Source organism: Polypterus senegalus, chromosome 1, assembly GCF_016835505.1.
Source record: "Polypterus senegalus isolate Bchr_013 chromosome 1, ASM1683550v1, whole genome shotgun sequence".
Taxonomy (NCBI): domain Eukaryota; kingdom Metazoa; phylum Chordata; class Cladistia; order Polypteriformes; family Polypteridae; genus Polypterus; species Polypterus senegalus.
The window spans coordinates 236,660,473-236,683,287 of record NC_053154.1 but is presented as its reverse complement, the minus strand read 5'-3'; the positions used below and the strand labels follow the sequence as shown (position 1 = coordinate 236,683,287).

At 37.1% G+C, this 22,815-nt stretch overlaps 1 protein-coding gene across 1 annotated transcript; it reads left to right on the top strand.

Annotated features, from left to right (window-relative positions):
• The first annotated feature begins 15,670 nt into the window (after positions 1-15,670).
• On the top strand, positions 15,671-17,670 carry LOC120542429 (E3 SUMO-protein ligase ZBED1-like). Its single transcript, XM_039774950.1, has 3 exons — positions 15,671-16,485; positions 16,757-17,060; positions 17,347-17,670. Exons 1-3 carry the CDS (start codon positions 15,671-15,673, stop codon positions 17,668-17,670), a joined length of 1,443 nt encoding a protein of 480 aa, XP_039630884.1.
• The last annotated feature ends 5,145 nt before the right edge of the window (positions 17,671-22,815 follow it).

The window sequence follows — 22,815 nt, the reverse complement described above, 5'->3', positions numbered from 1 at the left end:
AAATAAAGAAGGGAGGGTAGGTGGATGTAGGTAATACCTGATAGGAGTTGAAAGCTTAGGAATAAAAATAAATATTTTAAGATACGTGATTCATTTTCTCCTACAGCAGATTTCCAGCTACATATATACACACACATTATGTACCTCTATGAAGCAACAAGTAAACAATGTGTACAATTATGTAGTAATCCAAACCTTTACATTTCAGTAACGCCAGACATTGAATTTATGTTTGGCATTAGACACACCTTACATGTTGTACAATAGATTAGGGTTTGTGTGCTGCAATTCACACATCTTCTCCTGCATTCTTTTGCAGTTGCACCACAGACGTTTAGTTAGTTTTTATTAACTTATTTTTCTTCTTGTTGCTGCTTGTTTCTTGCATTTCATGTCTTGAATAAACTAAGTTCATACATACATTTTCATACCAGTTTCTTCCAGGGGCAGGGGTCAATGCCTTTGCTGGCCATCCTGGGTACAGAATATGTCATACAGGCACGTACACTTAAACCAGTGTTTCTCAGCCACTTTTGAGGCACAGAGAGCAGTCACAGGGTCACAAGTACATGAGACCTGTTCTCTAGTATAAGCCACAGCAACCATGCCACCGAAGGGATGAGATTGTTTTATTCAGTTTCTAATCATGCCAATTTTAAACTCTCATCTAAAAAAAGCTGCACTTAAATTTTATTTTATTGAATTTTATTTCAATTTTATTTCCCCTTTGTAACCACTCTTCTCGGGGTGGGAGGTTGGGGGCAAGACTAAATAAAAAAAAGATAAAATAAAATCGCATGGTGCAGCAGATCACTTCAGGTTCCATGAACCATGAACAAGCCACTAGCTGAATTTTGTTTTTCTTTTAAGTGCTCGCCACACAGCAATGTGAAATACACAATATAGTGACATTTCCTCACATGGCACAAATACAGCATAACAGTACTCATAGGTACACAAAGAAACATTGCCTGTTACTATAGGTTGAAATTTAAAGGGCACTGCTCAGTAAACTAGACTGATCAGCAAACGGCATCCAGGAATGATAATTGAACCCATGAAGTTTGAACTGTAAAACTGCATTCTGCGACACTTCAAAGTTGCACAAAGACCAATACTTACAAATTAAGTGTAGTATCAAGTCCTTCATCAAAAGCGTCATTCTCAAGAGTGTCAAAATTTTGTTTAGAATCTGACTCAAGCTTTGTGCATAATGATGTGTAAAGATGAGCTGTTGGAGAAGCCGTTTATGTCTTTAAGTGACATGTAATATGAACAGCCAATCATAGACAACTATACTGTACTTCTTTAGAATGAACCTTTCTAATATGGCTTGAAATAAGTTAGATCTTTGATAAAAGCAGATTCACTCAGTTCTGATACAATGCTTGCCTCAGGGTACGCAGGGTGCACATTGTATATTTTAATAATCAAAGAGATCAAGCAACATGGGAACTTATGATGTATTTTAAACAACTTTAAAATATGGCTGTGCTCCATCACTGGGACAAATCATGCATAAGGAAAAGCACCAGAAAAAAAATATTGCAGAGGCTTTTTGTTTCGTGCCTGGTGAGCCATCTCTTGCTGCAACCAAGCTATTTTGTTACTGTGTGGCAGTGGTTGTGACATTTTTAAATTAATTTGCATATACTGCAGCTCCTGCTGCAGTTGCCATATCTGTCTGTCTGCCTGTTTGCTTAAAACAACTTGGCACGCAGTGATCAGTTTGGTTAAAAATTGGTACAATTATTTTTCAAAGAAATTTGATTTTTTTTTTTAAGATAGTTCAAATAAAGTACGCTGTACACATTTTTGACTTTTCAAAATCTCCCTGTGACAGTGTGATGCTACTGGGAGCCTTTTGAACCTGCCACTGCCAATAAAATTAATGAGGGATGAGCCAGCTAATTAGGACACTCACACAAAAGAAGGGGAAGGTGTAAAGTGGAGTGGCCATCTGCTCCCAGGTACCATTCACACACTCCGGTGGACTTCCTTCCAGCTGTCTGCCTTCTCTGCCTTTCATCTGATCATTTTCACTGGATCTCTCCCTCGATTCTTCCTTTTCTCTCTCTCTCTCCATATTTTATCCTCCTTTCATTTCTCTTTTGGATCTGCCTTTTTATTTTTTTTTTCACCCTTTCCAGTTCTTTCTTATAAGGCTCCGTGGGTGCAGCATCTCAATCACCCTCCACAGAAAGCCAATGATTCAATTGAGAAAGACCGTACCTTCACATGCAGTCGCCAACTCCCGTAGCTCCCGTAGCGCGTGAGCACGCATTACCCCGAGAGAATGAGCTGGCCAATTAGTTATTTATTTATTAAAAACAGCCACTTTTTATGAAAAGTATTGGTGAATTTACATACTCGACTATTTTACACCAGAAAAACGTTCTTTGAAAGTTTAATTTTGGATTTGTTTACTGTTACAAATTTACATTGAGAGACTTCACTTCAGCTTGTATATTTTGTATATTGTTCAACCACTGCTTTAAACAACAAAATGGATTCCCAAAACAAGTGAATCAAATGCCAGGAGAAGTAAAGGAACTTCTAAAAAAAAACAAAAAAAAATTTACAAATGAATATTTAAGAAAAGCATTTATATAAGCTTCACTCTGTAAGCCCAAAGTTAATAAAAACGTACTCGGCATTATGTTACACTATGTGAACATTATAATGATTCAATATTACTCTGATGTTATTATAATTTATTGGCAAAGCTCCAGATCTGCTCTCTACCATGATCTTAGGCAGCCAACAAAAAAAGACAAATTATGCTTTTCAAATGCAATCATATATGAAAAAGGCGGTGGCATTAGAAAATGTATTGTGTGATTAAATGCTTACTGAATTATTATTGGAATATATTACTTGTAATATTCATTTTTCATATATGTTTATCCTATCAGAAGGTTGGGAATTCTGCTGATTGGCTAGGTTCACTTATCTTGCTCTCCCAGTTCTCCAATTCAGGGTGGCAAGGGTTCCACACATATTACAGCTACACTAAGTGCAAGGCAGGAATCTACTTGACAAGACACTAGTCTGTCATAGGCCACACATTTAATCATACCAAGCAAATATGGAAGAGCCAAGCCTAACCTTGGAAGAAAACTGGAGTGCCAGATCCATGCAGACATGTGCAGACTCCACACGGGCAGTGATCAATGTGGCAATCAAACCCAGGATTCTGGAGCTGTGAGGCATCAGTGCTCAACACTGTTCCACTGCACTGCCTTATGAAATCTTCCCTACATCCAAAACACTTCACGCAATTAAATGTGCTGCAACATTATTTTAAAAGAATATCAATAAGAATATTGTGAAGCGACATAAAATAATTCCACAGCCATGCTGTGCAACTCAATCAGCTGCAGTCTAACATATACAATCTCTTGGTATTTTGAAGTGAGGCATCTTTATAGTGTAATATGTACCTGTTGTGTCTTCTGAATTATATTATAAGACATGTTTATCTCTATGAAGTATTGTATTACATTAATGAGTTTGTTTTTTCTGTATATGCCATTCAGCAGCTATTGCTTTGATTTTATTCTTTAATTTTCAGAATGCTCTTCAAGAAGAGGAAAATACATTTCTCCATTTTATTGTTCCTAAAATTTGATTCAGAACTGACCTTTTCATTTTGAACATCATGCCCGAAGGACAACATAACAGGCCAAATTATGCAGCAGCCATTTTGAAAAATGTCAGAGCCATATCAAATTACCTCTGAGCCAGAACAACAAATTCAACTAATATGAAGATTTGATGGAATGTAACATTTACAGTATTTTAGAAATATTTGGTTGAAGTTTATTAATTAATAAAAAAAAATGTCATGACCCCATCTTTTCTTGTTAGCTGGATAGACTTCAATGGACAATGAAACTCAGCATTACTGGACTATACCGTAAAATAAAACATTCATGAGTACTGATTTAGACTAGTGTTAAGCAGAGAAGCTTTCTCTTCCTTACAAAGCGTTTTTATCCTCCCTAAGCTTATAATAAACAAAACAATAAATTCAGTTAAACTAATATTTTTACTAAAAAAACAGGTGTAAAAGTTGTTCAGCATATGGGCCTCTGACGCTCTGACAAATATCTGACACTGCCAAAATGACTTTCTCTACATAATGGTACAACTTTAGGAATTAAATACAAGGCATTGTGTACCAAAATGATAAATCTTTTTCTGCAGAAACAAATAAAAAATTATTAGCCTTTTAGAATTTTACAGATAATAACCTTGCTAAATTTCACGTGGACTGAGGAAATTTATTTTGGAGTTACTGTGTCCACATTCTCATATCCTGACCCAAAGGTACACAGTCAAATCATATGGATTCATTGAAAACTTGTTGTCAAAATGTATGCCTCATCACCAAAAAAAGTTTTTTGTTTAAAGGAAAAAATTTTTAAAAGGGCCCAAAGAAATAAAAAAATTTTGGGCCCCTTTTTTTAAAAAAATTTTGGTTTAAAAATTAAAAAAAAAGGGTATTTGTTTAAAACTTGGGGAAAAAAAACCCAGAAAAAAATTTTAAAAAAAAATTAAAAAAACAAAAATGGGTTTTTTTTCCTTTTTAAAAGGGAGAAAAACTAAGGTTTACAAAATTTTTAAAAAAAAATTTCTCCCAGAAAAATTAAAAAAAAAAAAAGGGAAAAAATTTTTAAGCCTTGGGGGAAAAAAAAGAATTTTTTAAATTGGCAAAAAAAAATTTAAAAAAAAGGGGGGGGGTCCCAACGGGTTTTAAAATTGGGAAAAATTAAATAAAATTATTGGAAAGTTGAAACACTTGGCAAATAATTATTGAACATCACGGGTTAGAAAGGAGGTTTTTTTTACAAAGGGGAATTTTTGGGGGAACAAAAATACTAAATTATGGTGTTCCACAGGGGTCAGTGCTAGGGCCGCTGCTATTTTTAATATATATAAATGATTTAGATAGGAATATAAGTAACAAGCTGGTGAAGTTTGCAGATGATACCAAGATAGGTGGATTAGCAGATAATTTGGAATCCGTTATATCATTACAGAAGGACTTGGATAGCATACAGGCTTGGGCAGATTTGTGGCAGATGAAATTTAATGTCAGTAAATGTAAAGTATTACACATAGGAATTAAAAATGTTAGGTTTGAACACACAATGGGCGGTCGGAAAATCGAGAGTACACCTTACGAGAAGGATTTAGGAGTCATAGTGGACTCAAAGCTATCAACTTCCCAACAGTGTTCAGAAGCCATTAAGAAGGCTAACAGAATGTTAGGTTATATAGCACGATCTGTGGAGTACAAGTCCAAGGAGGTTATGCTCAACCTTTATAATGCACTGGTGAGGCCTCATCTTGAGTACTGTGTGCAGTTTTGTTCTCCAGGCTACAAAAAGGACATAGCAGCACTAGAAAAGGTCCAGAGAAGAGCGACTAGGCTGAGTACAGGGCTACAGGGGTTGAATTATAAGGAAAGATTAAAAGAGCTGAGCCTTTACAGTTTAAGCAAAAGAAGATTAAGAGGTGACATGATTGAAGTGTTTAAAATTATGAAGGGAATTAGTACAGTGGATCGAGACTTGTATTTTAAAATGAGTTCATCAAGAACACGGGGACACAGTTGGAAACTTGTTAAGGGTAAATTTCGCACAAACATTAGGAAGTTTTTCTTTACACAAAGAACGATAGACACTTGGAATAAGCTACCAAGTAGTGTGGTAGACAGTAAGACGTTAGGGACTTTCAAAACTCGACTTGATGTTTTCTTGAAGGAAACAAGTGGATAGGACTGGCGAGCTTTGTTGGGCTGAATGGCCTGTTCTCGTCTAGATTGTTCTAATGTTCTAATGCTCAGTGTCACCCTCAGCAAGTCACTTAATTTGTCTCTGCTCCAAATGTAAAAACATTCATAATATTATGCTAATTATAGTTAAACTAAAACTCTGTACTTGCATTCCTGCATTGTACCTAACAATTATAATGCAAACTAATCTTGAGAATTAGATTTAGAGGATCTGAAAATAGATGGGCAGTATACATAAATGCGTAAACATAATTCTATATAGTAATATACAAATTATTTTTGTATGCTGTTTTTGCTTGAAAACTATCCATGTTACTCACAAAACCTGTTTCAGGATTTTTCAAATTCTTTAGGGAACATTAATATGAAGCAAGGTCTTTATTCTGTAATAAAAGAGGTAATTTAAAATTCTTTTTACAACTAATGTTATTTTTACAAGGTCAATAACATGGGTTTCTAAAACAGTAGAAGCCTAAACTGCAATGTAAGGCAGCTCAGGATCTTTATGTACTGTACTTCAGTCCTCAGAGTTTTTACTGATAAGGCAACATTTCAAACATTATGCAGTGCCATACCTTTTCAATCAAGGTAATTCTCAAGAAATATTCGAACAACAACAATGACATTTACTTATATAGCACATTTTTATACAACAATGTATTTCAAAGTGCTTTACAAAGATGACAAAGTGAAAGAAAACTGTAATGAAATAAATTTATTTAATGGTTTATGGGTGTAGGAAATATAATAGAGAATATGTAATTAAAATAATAGCAGTAGCTCCTATAATACTTTTAAAGGTGAATCAGATCACTATGGATTTATTGTAGGAGAACACATGTACAGCTTGTTTTTTTTAATATACAGTACAGCATCACACATTATAGCCCAGAGGAAATACAAATGAGGCCTTAAGGAATGACCTCAGATATCACAAGTAGACATGACGTTGGGTGAGTGAAAAGCCTATTTTATCTCTCCTTTCACTAGAAGACTTTGTTTAAAATTCATCTCAACAAATGCATGTTGTATAATTTTTGGTTTTGATTTTGTTAGTTGCTGCCATGCATAGTGTCCTCCATTTTGGGAATATGAAAGTAGCCAACCTCTACACACACATATGTACGTATTGTGAACGCTGGCCCCAGCACAGACAGACGGACGACATATTTTGCACCACACACTGTTTATTATATACACTATTTACAAGCTATCCAGTCACGTGCACTCACGATACCCCAGTGCCTTCTGCACCGAATCCCCCAAAAGTCCAGGGCCCACAGTCACTGTGCCTTTCCTCTGGCCGCCTCCTGTCCTCTCTCCAGCTCCGTCTTCTGCCTCCCGACTTCCACCATTGACTGGAGGGAGGCGGCCCCTTAAATAATGCCCCGGATGAGCCCCAGGTGTTTCCGGCCTCTTCTCCTTAGCCACGCCCCAGCGTGGCAGAAGTGTCGGCTGCTTTCCTGGCAGCTCTCCGGGTGCCACACAAAGTCTTCCCCCCGGCACTTCCTAGTGTGGCGGAAGTGCCGGGCTCCCGGGATAATTAGGCACCGGGGCGCCGCCTGCCGGTGGCCACGGGTCCCTACAGGGCTGGGCTTCCAAGCCCTGTACCCGAGGCCCCCTGCCTAACCAGGACGGACGCCCCCACTCAGTCTGGAGGAGGTACACGCCCTCCTCCGGTCTTCCAAGGCGTCCCGACCGGGCTCCATCCCCGGCCAAAGACCATACAGGGTAAACCGGCATCGGGGCGCCGCCTTGCGGTGACCACGGGTCCCTACAGGGCTGGGCTTCCAAGCCCTGTACCCGTGGTCCCCTATATAACCAGGACGGACGCCCCCTCGCGGTCTGGAGGAGGCACAAGCCCTCCTCTCCTCCTCCTGGCGTCCCGGCCGGGCTCCAGCCCCGGCCGGGGACCAACAGTATATACAAGTAAATGTTTTTACATGTCAGGTAGAGTTTTTAATGTCATAACTTGAAAGTGGTGCATACATTAACCCAACCATTAATTTATGTAATGTCTCCTTGAAATGTCCTGTACATGGTCAAGACTTTTGTTGCACATGGCTCTAGATTGCTCTCTTTGAACCATTCATGAGATTAACTGAAACATAATAAACCAAAATGAATGTAGTAACACATTTTGATTCACTTAATATCAAGAAGTAATAAAATTTCTAAACTAACATTTCCTCCCTGAACAGTGCTTTAATACATTGACAAAATGTTTGGTACTGATATGATACAAAATTTAATTCTAAAGAAAATTGTATACTTCCTTGTCTAGACTAGAAATCAATTGGCAATCATGGGCACTGATGCAGAAAATATTGCATATCATTGTGTATTTTGGCATTAAGTCATTCAACTTATAAGCTGTTTTTTAAGTAGTGAATCATCTTTAAACCTGTGAGCAATTAGACTTTCAACTTTATGTCATACCTACTACTTCATCCTAGCACAGGCTAACTATTTGTTTGAAATGAGGCTTTGAGAATTTTAAGAATAAACTGCCCATCGGAAAGCAGATGGCAAAGCTTTTAGAATTAAATGGCAATGAGAAAATTAACACTGTACTTATTATAAATAATTCAAGAAGAATAAGAAGGCTGAAATTATAAGTAACCATGTGTTTTGTTTCTTGCCATAAGAAAATGTTAGCCATTGCCAGAGTTTTAAAAGCACTTCTTGAAGAACTGCAACTGAAAAAAAATTAAATCACCAGCCAGTTCCTCCCATGTATGAGTCTCTAAACACATACTAAGATAAGAAATGTATTTCTAATTTCTTTACGTATAATAAAGAGCTGTACAGAAATAAAATTTTCAAAAGATAATATTTAGACATTGCCAAGGGGTGACTGTAGATGGCTATGATATTTTGCTCCCAGAACCGTTTAAAGGTGACACATTTAAAGTCAAATGCACTGGCATTTTCTTCTTTAAAGGTGTTTGTTAGGTTGCCAAACATCAGAATATGTGAACTGGCATTCACTGTCCTGTTAAGAGAATAGCTGCTCTGTTATTTCTTTGTTACTCCTCCATTGGCTTATGACTATTACTTGCTTTTCCTTCAGTGAGGCAATCCTCACTTTAAATCAAAACGACAGTTTTAGCAGTCTGTGCATTTTCCAACAATCAAAGGTGCTGTCTCAGCTGGCACAAGGTGTACATGAGCATTGGTAAGCTCCATCCACAGGAGGAAGATACTTACATTCAACTGGGAAAAGACAGAGTCTTCATTAAGTAGTGAAAGAGACTTCAAAAAATATATACAAAGTAAAATGAAAGAGACACTTCAATCAAGGGCACATCCTGAAAAAGATTAAAAAAAAAAGATTTTTCAGCATTGTGACACATGACCTTTTCAGTGTTATTTATATCAGAAGGAATTCAAATTTAAGGCTCACCGTTATACAGTATGTGTATCTGCAATAGCTGTCTTCGGGTCTTTCTAGAAATAGTAAAATTGATACTTTCAGACAAATATTTTGGTTTTGTATTTTGAAAGTTTTTACATAAACATTGTAATGGTTCTTCAGGATCTAGTCTGTAATATGATAAAAGTTTATTTTCCGAAATCTTAAGTCAGTTAGTAACGACAACAAAAAAAAATCATCCCTGCCTTTTTTCATATACGGTTAAATAGGAAGTACAAGAACTGGTATTAGCTATACAGTGGATTCAGAAAGAATTCAGACCACCTCACTTTCGGCACACTTTATTGTGATGTAGATTTAATTCTAAATGGATATATTTTCCATTTTTGTCTATCAATCTACACCTAATAACCCATAATGACGACAAGCCTCTTATTAACAGCAGTAGCTCTTCTTTATCCAAGCAAAAATTTCTTATGTGTGTTTCTGGGGGTCATTGTTTGTTTATTATTATACACTAGCTGTGTAAGCTCATGCTGTAAAAAGACCGGAGTCCTTGAAAGTATTGAAATCATCAGAAAAAAAACTGAAATGTAGAGATGTCAGGTAATTGAAAGGAACTACTCTGTGTATCTCTCTCCTAGGTTTCATTGTGCTGACGTGCTTGCCTCGCTTGTGTATTAGCGGCAGGAGGAGAAGTAAAAGGGATACTGTTTTGCTGATGTGCTTGTCTTGCTTGCGTAAGAGTTTCTTTTCTCGGCAGTTTTACTTTTGGAACAGAGTCGGTTTCTTCTTCCGACTCGTTAACTTGGGGCTGCCTTGCCAGCTCTCTGAGCTTCATGCTGTAGTAGCCTCTCACTTCCGGGTCGGACAGACACACACACACACTTCCACGCATTGATGTTTATATATAAGATATAAAGTTTTAATTTCTTCTTGGGTACAAATAAAGTACAGGTAAAATTCCGTTATAATGAATATGTTTATGATCCCGTCAGTTTCCCCATATGACATGAGTCTATAGAAATATTGTTATTACGAAATACATTCAGCAGATACTTTCATTACAACTAAGTGCACAAAAGACCTTGAAATGCCTGAATGAATCATCCACAGCAGTTAATTCTGTGGTCGCAGCTCAGCTATGCACAACGATCCCCAAACAAAAACAGTGTGAATTTTATTTTTTCTTTCTTCCAACTTTCCTCGTACTGTTTTTTGCTGCTTTTGTTTCTGGTGGTTTTCAGTGATACCTTTTGCTTGTTGTTCGCTTTGAATTCCTCCAACCCAATTGCACAGCAGTGCTTCAGCCATTGGATTTGGGCATCATTTGCACCCGAAAAATTGTATTATCGCAAGGAAATGCTGAGAAAAATTCTCGTCAGCATAACTTGTAAATAGGAGAAGATGAAAGTTAATCCGAAAGAAGCTATTGAAATGACTGCAAACGCCTGGACACAAATTAAAGAATCACTATAGCGACAGATACAGAATCTCATTACTATGAAATTTTCATTAAAACCAAATATTATTTAGGTCCCTGGCAGTTCGTTGTAACAGAATTTCACCTGTATATCTAATTGAATCTAATCAAACTTAAACAATTAAAATTCAAAAACTGAAATCTCATTTATGTAAGTACTGAGACCTATTGCTGTGGCACTCCAAATTGTGGTCTTGTATCTTGTTTGCTTTAATTATCCTTGATGGGTGTCTAGAACTTGATTGAAGTCCACTTCTGTCAAACTAACTTGATTAGACACAGTCTAGAAAGGCACACACCTTTGCATACAAGATTGCACAATTCAAAATGCATGTCAGGGCCAAATAGAAAAAGATATGAGGTTCAAGGGACTCTTGCACGCCTCTGTGATAAAGTTGTCACCACAATAGGAATTGATCAAGAGAAGCATGTAAAACCATTTCTAAAGCATTTGGAACCACCAAGAATCTTCCAAGAGTTGGCCATTAGGCCAAACTGAGTAAATACGCAAGAAAGGCTTTGGTCATAGGAGATGACAAGAACCAAATGGTCACTCAAACAGAGCCTTAGACATCCTCTGCTAAGATGGGAGAACCTATTGGAATGATGACTATCTCAGCAGCACTCCATCAATCAGGTGTTTTTGGAAGAGTGGCTGTACGGAATCCACTCATGAGTACAAGGTAAGTGACAGTGAAATGGACTCTGAAATCATGAGGAAAAGGATTCTGTGGTCGAATAAGACAAAATCATGATGTCAAGTGAAGACCAGACACTGCTCATTTACTTCCTAATACCATCCCTGCATTGAAGCTTGGTGGTGGCAGCATTATACTATGGGGGTGCTACTCAGCAGCATGGAAAGGGAGACTGGTCAGAGCTGATTGATAGATGAATGCAGCCAAATACGGAGAGGTTCTTGAAAGAAAAAAAAACGGCTCAAGAGTGCACATAACTATGCCAGTGGTTCATCAGCATAAAACTGATCAAAGTATATAGTCGAGACAATGCTGGAGTGGCTTCAGGTCATACCTTTGGCTCTCCTTAAGTGGTCCAGCCAAAGCTCAGACTTAAACACCGCAGAACAGGTATGACAAAACCTGAAGATAGAAGTTTACAGATGTTTCCCACCAATCAAACAGAGTTTGAGATGATCTGCCAGAAAAAATGGGATAAACTGCCCATATTAAGTTGTGCAAAACTTGTAGAGATTTAGCCAAGAAGAGCTGTATTTGCTACCAAAGGGACTTCTACAAAGTGCCAAATTATGGTTTGAATACTTATGTGAATAACAGATTTCAGTTTTTTGATTTTTAATATACCATTGTTAATACTAGTGCTTTATAACGCACTGGTGAAACCTCATTTGGAGTATTGTGTACAGTTGTTGTCTCCTGGCAACAAAAATACATAGAAGCACTAGAAGCAGTCCAGAGAAGAGCGACTAGGCTGATTCCAGGACTGTAAGGGATGAGTTATGAGGAAAGAATAAAAGAGCTGAACCTTTTCAGTTTAAGCAAAAAGAACAAGGTGACATGATTAAAGTGTTTTAAAATTATGAGGCAAGTTACTCCAGGGAATAGAGACTGTTACTTTAAAATGAGTTCAGAGTTGGAAACTTGTCAAGGTTAAATTTCACACAAGCATTAGGAAGTTTTACTAGAACCATGTACACTTGGAATAAGCTAACAAGTAGTGTGGTAGACAGTAGGACTTCAGGTACTCTCAAAACTAGACAATGTTATTTTGGGAGAATTAAGTGAATAGGACTGGTGAGTTTTGTTGGACTGGTTCTCGTCTAAATTTTTCTGTTGTTCTAATAAATTCCAAAAAATGTTTTATTTGTCATTATGAGTTATTGAGTTTAGATTTATGGAAAAAAATATATCCATGTATCCATTTAATAATAAATCTAAAACACAATGAATTGTGAAAAGGTCTGAATACTATTTTCTTAATTGTAGAATCATAATTAAAGTAAATTGTTAGGTATTGATTTCTCCAGTATGAGTTAAAGTTACAGAGATGATAAAAAGGCTTATTATATTCTGCTTAGATCCATTTATAAAACTAGATTTTTGATGGATCAGTGGCTAATTTATTTGGCTAGTTTGTCAGCCTACCCGCTATCCACTCCTTCAGTGTATGTGCCCTTATGCTTGTTCACCTGACAGATTAGTCAATATTTCATGCAATTTCCTATGTGACAGTACAATTGATTTTTGGGACTTTTTCAGCACCAGACTGCTTATCTGTTAATCTGTTAGTTAGATTTTTAGTTAACCTAATCCAAAACATGGCAAGTGATTGTCTTTCAAATGCACATCATGTCAAAATGTCTATTACCAATTAACTGATTTTCAAGCCAGCAATTGAAATATATCATCATAATGGGTCAGCAGAGTCCCTTTAGACCTACCAGATTTTTACATTATGCCTGGAGTTTTTAATACTCATCAAACAATAGTTACCTTTATGGAACATTCTAAAGAATGTTTTTGCAATTTTGTTTTTCACTCATTTTAAGATTCAGTTTGCAAATTGTATGTTAATTACTGTAATTCATGTTGATATTATAAAAATGAGACATGAAGTTTCCATCAGTTAACGTTTTTTCCATCTGAAAAAATATATAATCAAAAAAGTACATTTGTAAAACATTTCATAAGAAAAGAAAAAAAAGTTTAACATGGGTAAATCAAACAAAGATGACTTCAATAGACAATATAATGAAATCACTATGTTTCACAGCTGAATATTGTGTTGTCATAAGTGTATTATTTGAAAATAACATAAATCAGCAATTTTATATTCTTATATGCTGCATGTCAAGTTCAAAAACAACAATATAAAGTACTGGCTCCATGTTTTGCAAAGTTATCCTGATTCTTGTTGTTATACAATTTAAAAATATATGTGTGTTGTCAATAAAACCACCCTAGCCCAACAGTGAAAGTTTAGCCTAAGATTCGAATCGGGTCAGAAATAGACTGGAGAGACTCGGATAATAAAAGATTAAAAATGGCAGGTCACAGTGTGAACATTGTGTTGGAAGATTTGAAAATTAAGCAATAAGAGCTGAGCATAAGGGTTACAAAATCAGTTAAAACCAGTAAAACCAGTTCCTCTGTCAACTGCCATTCAAAGAGTGAATATATGAACGAAGTGTTTGTTTCTTTACTTATGCTTTGGAACAATTAACAGACTGATTTATAATAATGCTTTTTTAGATAATAGTATGAAGTGTAAGACAAATTAAAGTGAAAACAGAATTAGTAATAAGGTAATATTGCTTTTGCAAAGAAATGTGTATTTTAGTTATATATATTAAGTTTTATTAGACATAAAAGGAATCTGCCTCAGTCAAGTGAAGTATTACACTGTCTCAGCAGGGAAAATCCTATGTGAGTCAAAAGTTAAGTAAGAAGCTAAAATTTTCAGACAAATCGGAGCAAAAAATTTAACATAAAAACCCAAGTGAGATTTAAAAGAGAACAATATGTAGCATTGGTGCTGTACTGTTGTATGAAAATTGTTTTCTTAATTACTTATATTTTGCATTTAATCATTTATATTTGTTATTTCATTCTGTCCTTTAATAAATAACAAATTCTTTTCATTTTAATTTGGTGTAGATTCTTACAATTTTTAATCTCAAAGGTTTCAAATTAGGGGCTTCTTTGAAGGGTTAAGCACTGTTAAGGACATTAAATACAGATCTGTGAGACAGTGGATTGCAGCAGGTACAACAGACCTGTTAAAGTCTCAACACCAGGTGCTATGATCAGAGATCTAGACTATAGGGTTTAGTTCAAGGGTACCCAGGGTTGCCAACAGGTGGTTTTATTAAAAATAAACACTTAAACTCAAAATATTAACACAATAACTGAATATAACGGTTGAGGCCGGTACCTCATCAATGTCACAGTGGCTCTAACTCTTGGTGTTGCACCCATAATACACATATCGAAAATGTAACAATCCTGCAACGTGACAAGACTTTTTGGAAGATTTTTTCAAGTCCTGTGAGATGAGACTTTGGCCATGAGATTTTAAGTCACACCCTCCTCTCAACCATTTTCAACCACCCATACGGTAATCTCATCTCTCATTCGTTTGAATGCTTTTGACAGTAGAGTTGTGTCGTTCACGAACGAATCGATTCTTTTGAACGGCTCATAAACATGAACAATGGGAGCTGAGTCGCGGCTGGGGGGAGCCGTTCTTTCTGTCATTATTTTTTTCCTATGCGTGTTTCACACAGATGCACACAAATTAGCTCCTCCGCGAGACAGAACAGTCTTGCAGAGGAGGGGGCACCCAGGTGGGGTGGGGCGGACCCACACAAGGGGAGGGGCGCACCCAGCAGGGGTGCTACTGCCTAACAATGATGATAGTTGTGCATGCATCCTTCACGTGAGTACTCCACCACCCTGCGTGCCTCTCATTGGGTAGGAGCCATAGACTGTAAATACTGAGGAGCCAGTGAGTAGGAGCGGAGCCATGACTTGTGCATGCTGCTGTCACATGCTTACTCCAGTTAAAATAAAAAAATAAAAAAAATAAAACGTGCGAGTGCCTCTCTGTCTCAGTGCCAAAGTCAGTAATAGCGGGTCGTTCGAAGGAATAAGACACACACGTGAAAATGAGACAGAGGAAAAGGAGCAGCATTTGGGTGCACTTTTCTCGCAAAGAAAACAGTAAGGCTAAATGCAGCATTTGTCAGAAAGTCATTTCATTTAAGTCTGGGTCAACAAATAATTTACACAGGCATTTGAAGACTCAACACAACCAACACTGAGACAACACTGACACTGATGTGTCCATTGCCTCCTCTGCCTCCACATCAAGTGCAACTACAGCCCTAGCAGCCTCTGACCCCACTGGGCCCACCACATCGCCTGGCCAGGCACGACCAAAAAGAAAGCAGACATCCATCAGTCAATATTTATTACCTCCTGTCTTGACCCCATTAAGACAGGAGAAGATAGATGAAGAGCTGGCAAAGATGATAGCCACTGACTTCCAGCCTTTCTCAATAGTGGAGGACACAGGATTCAAAAAATATTCACAGGCGCTCAACCCCTCCTACATTCCTCCAAGTAGGAAGGCCTTAGCCCAGAAGGTCACGGATATGTATGACAGGGAGACAGCATCTTTGAAGAGAAGGGTGTCAAAAGTACCAGCTGTCTGTTTAACCACAGACTGTTGGACTTCAAGAACGACAGCATCATATATGTCTGTAACCTGCCATTTTATCGAGGATTTCCGTGTGGCCTCCTGCCTCTTGGACTGTTTTGAATTCAGTGAGCGGCACACAGCAGACAACATTGCACAACAGCTGCTTAGTGTTGCAGCAGAGTGGGGGGTGGACAAGAAAGTAGTGTGCTGCCTAACCGATAATGCAGCAAATGTTACTAAGGCTATACAAACCATTGGATGGACGCACCTTCCATGCCTGGCCCATACTATTAACCTGGTGGTAAGAGATAATCTGCAAGCTTCAAAGCCCATCATTGATAAGGTGAAAGAGGCAGTGGAATACTTTCACAGAAGCACCGTGGGGGCACAAAAACTAAAGGAGACTCAACTACAAATGAAGATGGAGGAGCTCCGACCAAAACAGGATTGTCCTACAAGGTGGAATTCCACCTACTACATGTTGAAAAGCTTTATTGCCAGTAAAAATGCCATAATCTCCACCCTGGCCGTCACCAATGCACCTGTTCGCCACCTGTCCCAGGAGGAATGGACCACAGTGCAAGAAATTTGCACAATCTTGCAACCATTTGAGGAAGTCACTGTGGAACTCAGTGCAGAAAGGTATGTAGCTCAGTTGGACAGCAGTATATTTCTTTAGCATGCATGCATAGTACCTGATAGTAAATTATGAATATTTTATACCATATTAGAAATCTGTGTAATACACTGGAGTGTATATAATTGTCAGTAGATTTCTGTAGCCTGCATGCCAATTTCCTGATAAAAAATTATGGATATTTGATACCACTATAGATATCTGTTTAATACATTGTAATATTTATCATTGTTTCAGCTCTAAAATTGTAACATTAAAGTTTTTTTTTTCCACCAGCTACTTGACAGCCTCGAAGGTGGCCGCGCAAGGTGTGATCGACAGTCTGTGTGCAAGTATGTCATTGCGATTCCACAGGATTCATGCCAACCACATACTAGCAGATACTGCTGCACTTGACCCGCGTTTTAGAAGGATGGCTTTCCCTGATGGCAGAACAGCAGATGAGACGTTTCAAAGGCTGTCAACTGCAGCAGCAAGAATTAGCAGTGACACACCCATCCAACAGCAACCAGCTGTGGAAGGACTGGAAGGAGCAGGCAGTGGTGCTGGATCAATAGTTTGGAGCTATTTCCATGAGAAAGTAAGGGTGGCAACAATAATTCACATTTTTTTCTCTAAAAATCTCTAGAATGAAATCAGTCTGATATCTCAGTCTAAAACTTCCACCAGCTGTAACTCACTGCATTTAATCTGTACATACTGCACATATGCAAATCTACTATTGTCACTTCTAATTAAATGCTAAACTGCATTTCATTACCTGTTCTCTTACACTGTGTAATGACAAAAGTTGAATCTAATTTAATCTAATCTAATCACATAAAAATGGTATCTCCCATTGTTATATCTCCCACCCCTATGAGCAGGTAGCTGGAACAGTGGAAGCCAGGAATCCCACCTCTGATGCTGTCATGGAGGTGCGAGCCTACCTGGAGGAGCCTCTTCTTCCAACACATGAGGATCCCCTCAAGTGGTGGGAGTGTCGAGCCCCTGTTTACCCAAGGCTTAGCAAGCTGATGGCCAAGAAGCTTTGTGTTGTGGCGACATCAGTTCCCTCTGAGAGAATATTCTCGAAAACTGGACAGATAATCTCAGAGAGGAGAAGTCGCCTTAAGCCCAAATGGTCAGAGCTTTTGTCTTCCTTAATGCAAATTTGCCCAAGAACAAGAAAGAGGCAGAAAAAGCCATAAAGAAGGGAACTGTTTTGTATTTATTTACATTGCATTTTGTGTTCATTTAAGACTTGAAGGAGCTGATGTCCTATTTGCAAAGTTTACAGTAGTAATAGTAGTAGTAGTAATGTCGACATTTCCATTTTATTTATTCTAATTTTATATACAGTATATATTTAAAACTTGAAATATTTTTTGTTTTCTATCAAAATGTTCTTGTGTGATAACAATGTTCTTGTGTGGAAGTGTTTGTAGTAAAAGCTGTTTTGCACAGAAATTCATTGCAGCCGGCTTTGTTTTTGATGTTTATTTGTGAGTAGGTATTGTATGAATAACATAAGTCAACGTAGCTTTACACATACACACACTTTGTACTAAAGGTAAATCCAAAATAGTGATGTCACTGTCTAAGGAGAAGGATGTTGTGCAACCCTATGGAATATAGTCCACACATGACAAATGAGGTAATAATCAATATTTCAGAATAATTCAAACTCAGATATTGGTGTGTGATATCTGAGTTTTAATTATTTGACTACAAATCTCACCTCATCATTCCTCCCAGTGATTATTTCCAGGATAAACTGAGATGCCCCCAAGCTGGCGTCTTAAAACTGACTAAATATTTAAAAAGAGCCAAAGAGCTGTTCTTTTGAACGGCTCTTTGAAAGGAACGGATCGCCAAGATCCGGATCCCCTCAAAGAACCATAAATCCCATCTCTATTTGACAGACACAGTTTCTGCTCTCTCAGCTCTTATAAATTTTAATGTTTTCCTCACCTTAAGTTCCCAATTAAAGAAGACGTGTAATGTCTAAATCTTATTGAAGAATTTCATCACTATGGGTTATCAACAGAAAAAATGAGTACATGGGCAATCCTATAACCGAGAAACAATGAAGTCAAACGAAATAATGCCAAAAATGACGATCGGTTACACGGCAAATTGGTTAAATGCATATCAATAGGCTATGCTGAAACAGCTGGTGGTGATCGTGCAGAACATGAAAACATTAACTTACAATATCCCAAAGAACATCTACAACTGGTAACACCCTCCGTTCTTCCACCGCTAAAATTACTGTAGAAAGAAGGATATATCTAAGAAAAGTAATGTAGTACATCTTCCGTGGGTAATATTACACAACAAAGGAGATCTGGATATGCCATTCGTATTAAAATGTTATCAGTTTCCCATTAGAATAGCTTTTGCAAAGACAATTAAGAAATCTCAGAGCCAAACATTTGAAAAAGTCATTTTATTTAATAGAGAGAAAGAAACTAAATTTAATCACGGGCAGTTACACATTGCATTGTCATGATGAAAGTCCAAGCACAGAATCAAAATTCAATGTGATATTGATGAAAATTTAATTAAAAAAATGTTTTTACTGAAGTTTTACTGTAAAAGTGTAAGTTTAAAAAGTATTTGCGTGTTTTCAAAGCCAAACAGAACGAAATTGTATAACGCAATGAATAATTCTATCGCAATATGAAACAATTTACTTTCAAATTATTACTTTTTTTTAATATGGTTAATTACTCGCTGTAATGTAAAATAGTTCTATTATGCATATGTAGCAATTCCCATGAAAATAAAAATCTGTTTAAATTGTACAAGTGCATTCCTATACGTGAGCGACAGAACTGCAAAGAGGCTAGCGCGTAGCGCAGGCACAGGGGTTGCTGAGCAAAGCGAGCAGGGGGCAAAGCCAACATAACTCGTAGCACAATAACTTAATCAAAATATTAATTACAAAAATACATAACTATAATTGATAACAATACTTTCAAAACATTAATAATTGTTCATTTAAATGACAACAGACTTGAGCCAGGGGATGAAACCCTTGCTGTATCATTACACCTATTGTATAGTCTCATGCTCTGTGTGTAACTTACTTACTGTTCTTGTATAGTGGCTATTCAAATCTTGACTCTTTTTCAGTTTTAACATTACATACTAATTTTTCTGTCGATTCCTCACTACAGCTAGGTTGGGCCTGAAACTGATTCAAGTTTCTCACTGCCCCTCAAACTAAAACTTCCATTCCTCAGTTTTTTTGATCATATCTGTCAGAACTTGATATAATCTATTTTTTGCTTTTCCACAACTTTTTAGGCCTGTAAAAGGTCAAATTCCGCATGTAAACATTTTCTGACTGAGGTGGCATCAAAGATCAACATATCCGGTAGAAAAACAAAAAAGCTCAGTATGGAAGTTTTTTGAAAACCACATTGAAAACAATAAGAGAAGATGCATTGTTTTGGAGCAGGGTATGTTGTGTGCTATACACAAAAACCTCAAAAACCATTAAGTTCATCTACAGAGTCATCAAATTTGGTCTTTGACTGGATGTCATTTCCATTAGAGATTTGGCCTTGCTAAGGCATGAATGCACAACTTTTTCCATTTTTTACTTCTATCCTTGTTTTAAAATGAAGACTTGTTATTACAGACCAGGCAAATCACATTTTCGTTCCTTATTGTGATAGGGAAATTGATATAAACATATACACATTTGCTTAAATATTAAAAATATATCATTTTTGTTTATCTATAGACCCTGATGCTCTTGGCTCTCTGATCTAGAGAGTGATCCAGTGTTTTAGCAATATTTCCAATTAGATGAGTAGTAACTTCCTCAAACTAAATAAAGAAAAATCAGAAATCTTAGTGATTGGCAAACATGGAAATAGTGAGGGTATTAGAAATAAACTTGATCCCTTTGGTTTAAAAGTCAAGGCAGAGGTACAGAATTTATGGGTAATAATTGACTGTCCTAAACTTTAAATTGCTTATTTACCAGATTACTATGACTTCATTTCTTTCACTTAAGGAATATAGAAAAAGTTAAACCTCTTGCAAATGTATAAAATGCTGAAAAATTAGCACACACTTTTGTTTTTAGCCAACTAGATTACTGTAACACACTCCTAACAGAAATACCTAAAAAAAGACATCAATCGTTTGCAAGTTTGGCAAAATGGAGCAGCGAGAACCTTAACTAGAAAATTTGAGCACATTTCACCAGTTTTAGTGTTGTTACACTGGTTACCCGTGTCATTTAGAATTGACTTTAAAATACTACTAATAGTTTATAAAGCCTTAAATAATGTCTGTCCCCCTGTTCTCCATTTCATTACTTTAGATCTTTGAATGGAGCTCTGCTTAAGCCAGCACGGGGTTTTAGAAACTATTGAAATCGTCAGAAAAAAAAACTAAAATGTAGAGATGTCAGGTAATTGAAAGGAACTACTTTGGGCATCTCTCTCCTAGAAGGTTTTGTTTTGCTGATGTGCTAGCATTGTTTGTGCATTAGCGGCTAAGCGACTGTCTTTGAGCTACATTATTTGTATGAAGATGTGCTATATAAATAAAGGTTGTTGTTGTTATTGTCTTTCTTCAGTGTTTTAGTTTTGTCGACGTGCTCACCTCGCTTGTGTATTAGCGGTGGGAGGAAAAGTAAAAGGGATACAGTTTTGCTGATGTTCTGGCCTGGCTTCTGAATTAGTGGCTAAGTAAGTGACTCTTTCTTCGGTGGTTTTGTTTTGCCGACATGCTGGCCTCACTTGTGTATCCTCGGAGGTGGAGCCCTTACCTCGACTCCACCTCTCACTTCAGGGACGGACAGACACACACACTTCCATATGTAGATGTTTATATATAAGAAGATCCAAGCTGAAAAGACGTGGGGAGGCAGCCTTTTACTGTTATGCACCTAATATTTGGAATATTTTACCAAAAGAAGTTTACCAGGCTAATACTGTGAAACACTTAAAAAACTGCTTAAAACCCATTATTTTAATTTGACTTTCTCATAGCTACATTTTAGTTGTATTCCTAATAGACTGTATGGTTATAGAATTATCATATTCTTCAGGGATCTGCAATCTTTATTAATCTCTACTGTTCTCTGCTGACTTTTCCAGTTCTTCTGGATGGACATCTGTACCAGCACCACCTGATCAAGGCACCATGAATCCCCCTGTATTGGTAGTATGAAGGCAGATATCTCAGTTGTCCACGAGACCAACTTCATCAAATCCTATCATGTGAAGCTTGAAAACATAGTGGACTCGTTTAAGAACACTTACGTTTGGTAGAATGCACAGTGGTGGGTTAGGTGGTCGTTTGGCCTTAGAACCCCTGCAGATTTTGTTTTCTCTACAGCCTAACTGGAGTTTTTTTTTTCTGTACTCCTGACCATATCACCTTACTTTTTTGTTTATGTTACTTATTCTTTAATAATATTACCTAATCTTAATTATTTTTTCATGTAAATTTTTCTTTGACATCTTGTAAAGCACTTTCAGCTACATTGTTTGTATGAAAATATACTATATAAATAAATGTTGTTGTTGTTGTGCACAGGCGTTGTGGTCTGTCATGGTTTACTCATGCAGGTGTGTTTCTGTGTGTGATGTGGCTCTGTCTTGAATTTAATCTGAAGTTATGGCTCTGGATATTCTTCTTTGTGGCTGCATCATGTACCGAACAGCCACACCAGAAATGGGCACCTAAATAGATACTGCTAATTAGCTTCACCAATCTGAACCTAACTGAGAGTAATTAAAAGAAGTACGAGAATAACTAAATAGTTTAATAAAAATACTTTTGAATAATGAAATAACCGAAAAAGACAAATTAAATATTAATCTAAAATGGGAGGCAGCCCAATACTAGTAGAACAAAAAACTGTGATTAAAGTTAAAGCAATAATTAAACAAAAATACTAAAGGAAAACTGAACTGGGCAAAAAGAAAACAGCCTCTAATCTAGAATCATCCTGTAAAAATTCAGAAGTAAATAAACGTTTTATGACAAGAGCAGAGCTGCGGTGCGCTGGCGCCCTGTCCGGGGTTTGTTCCTGCCTTGCGCTCTGTGCTGGCTGGGATTGGCTCCAGCAGACTCCCGTGACCCTGTGTTAGGATACAACAGGTTGGATAATGGATGGATGGATAAACAAGAGCAGAGAGGAAAATCTGAAAACATACAAAACCTTATTACAAAAACACTATAAAAAGTGAGTCAAACTTGGTCATAAACTTGTCGCCTTAGAAAAACTGAGTGTGTGCTTGATGCCTTCTGTATAAGAGCCTCATAATTAACTAAGATTAGGCCTGTCTGAGAAGAAATAGTTGCGGCAGGCCAGATTACCA

Coding starts and splice junctions, on each gene's coding strand:
- LOC120542429 (XM_039774950.1), top strand. CDS start 15,671: ATGATAGCCACTGACTTCCAGCCTTTCTCAATAGTGGAGGACACAGGA. Junction 16,486..16,756: donor GTGGAACTCAGTGCAGAAAG/GTATGTAGCTCA, acceptor TTTTTCCACCAG/CTACTTGACAGCCTCGAAGG. Junction 17,061..17,346: donor GGAGCTATTTCCATGAGAAA/GTAAGGGTGGCA, acceptor CCCTATGAGCAG/GTAGCTGGAACAGTGGAAGC.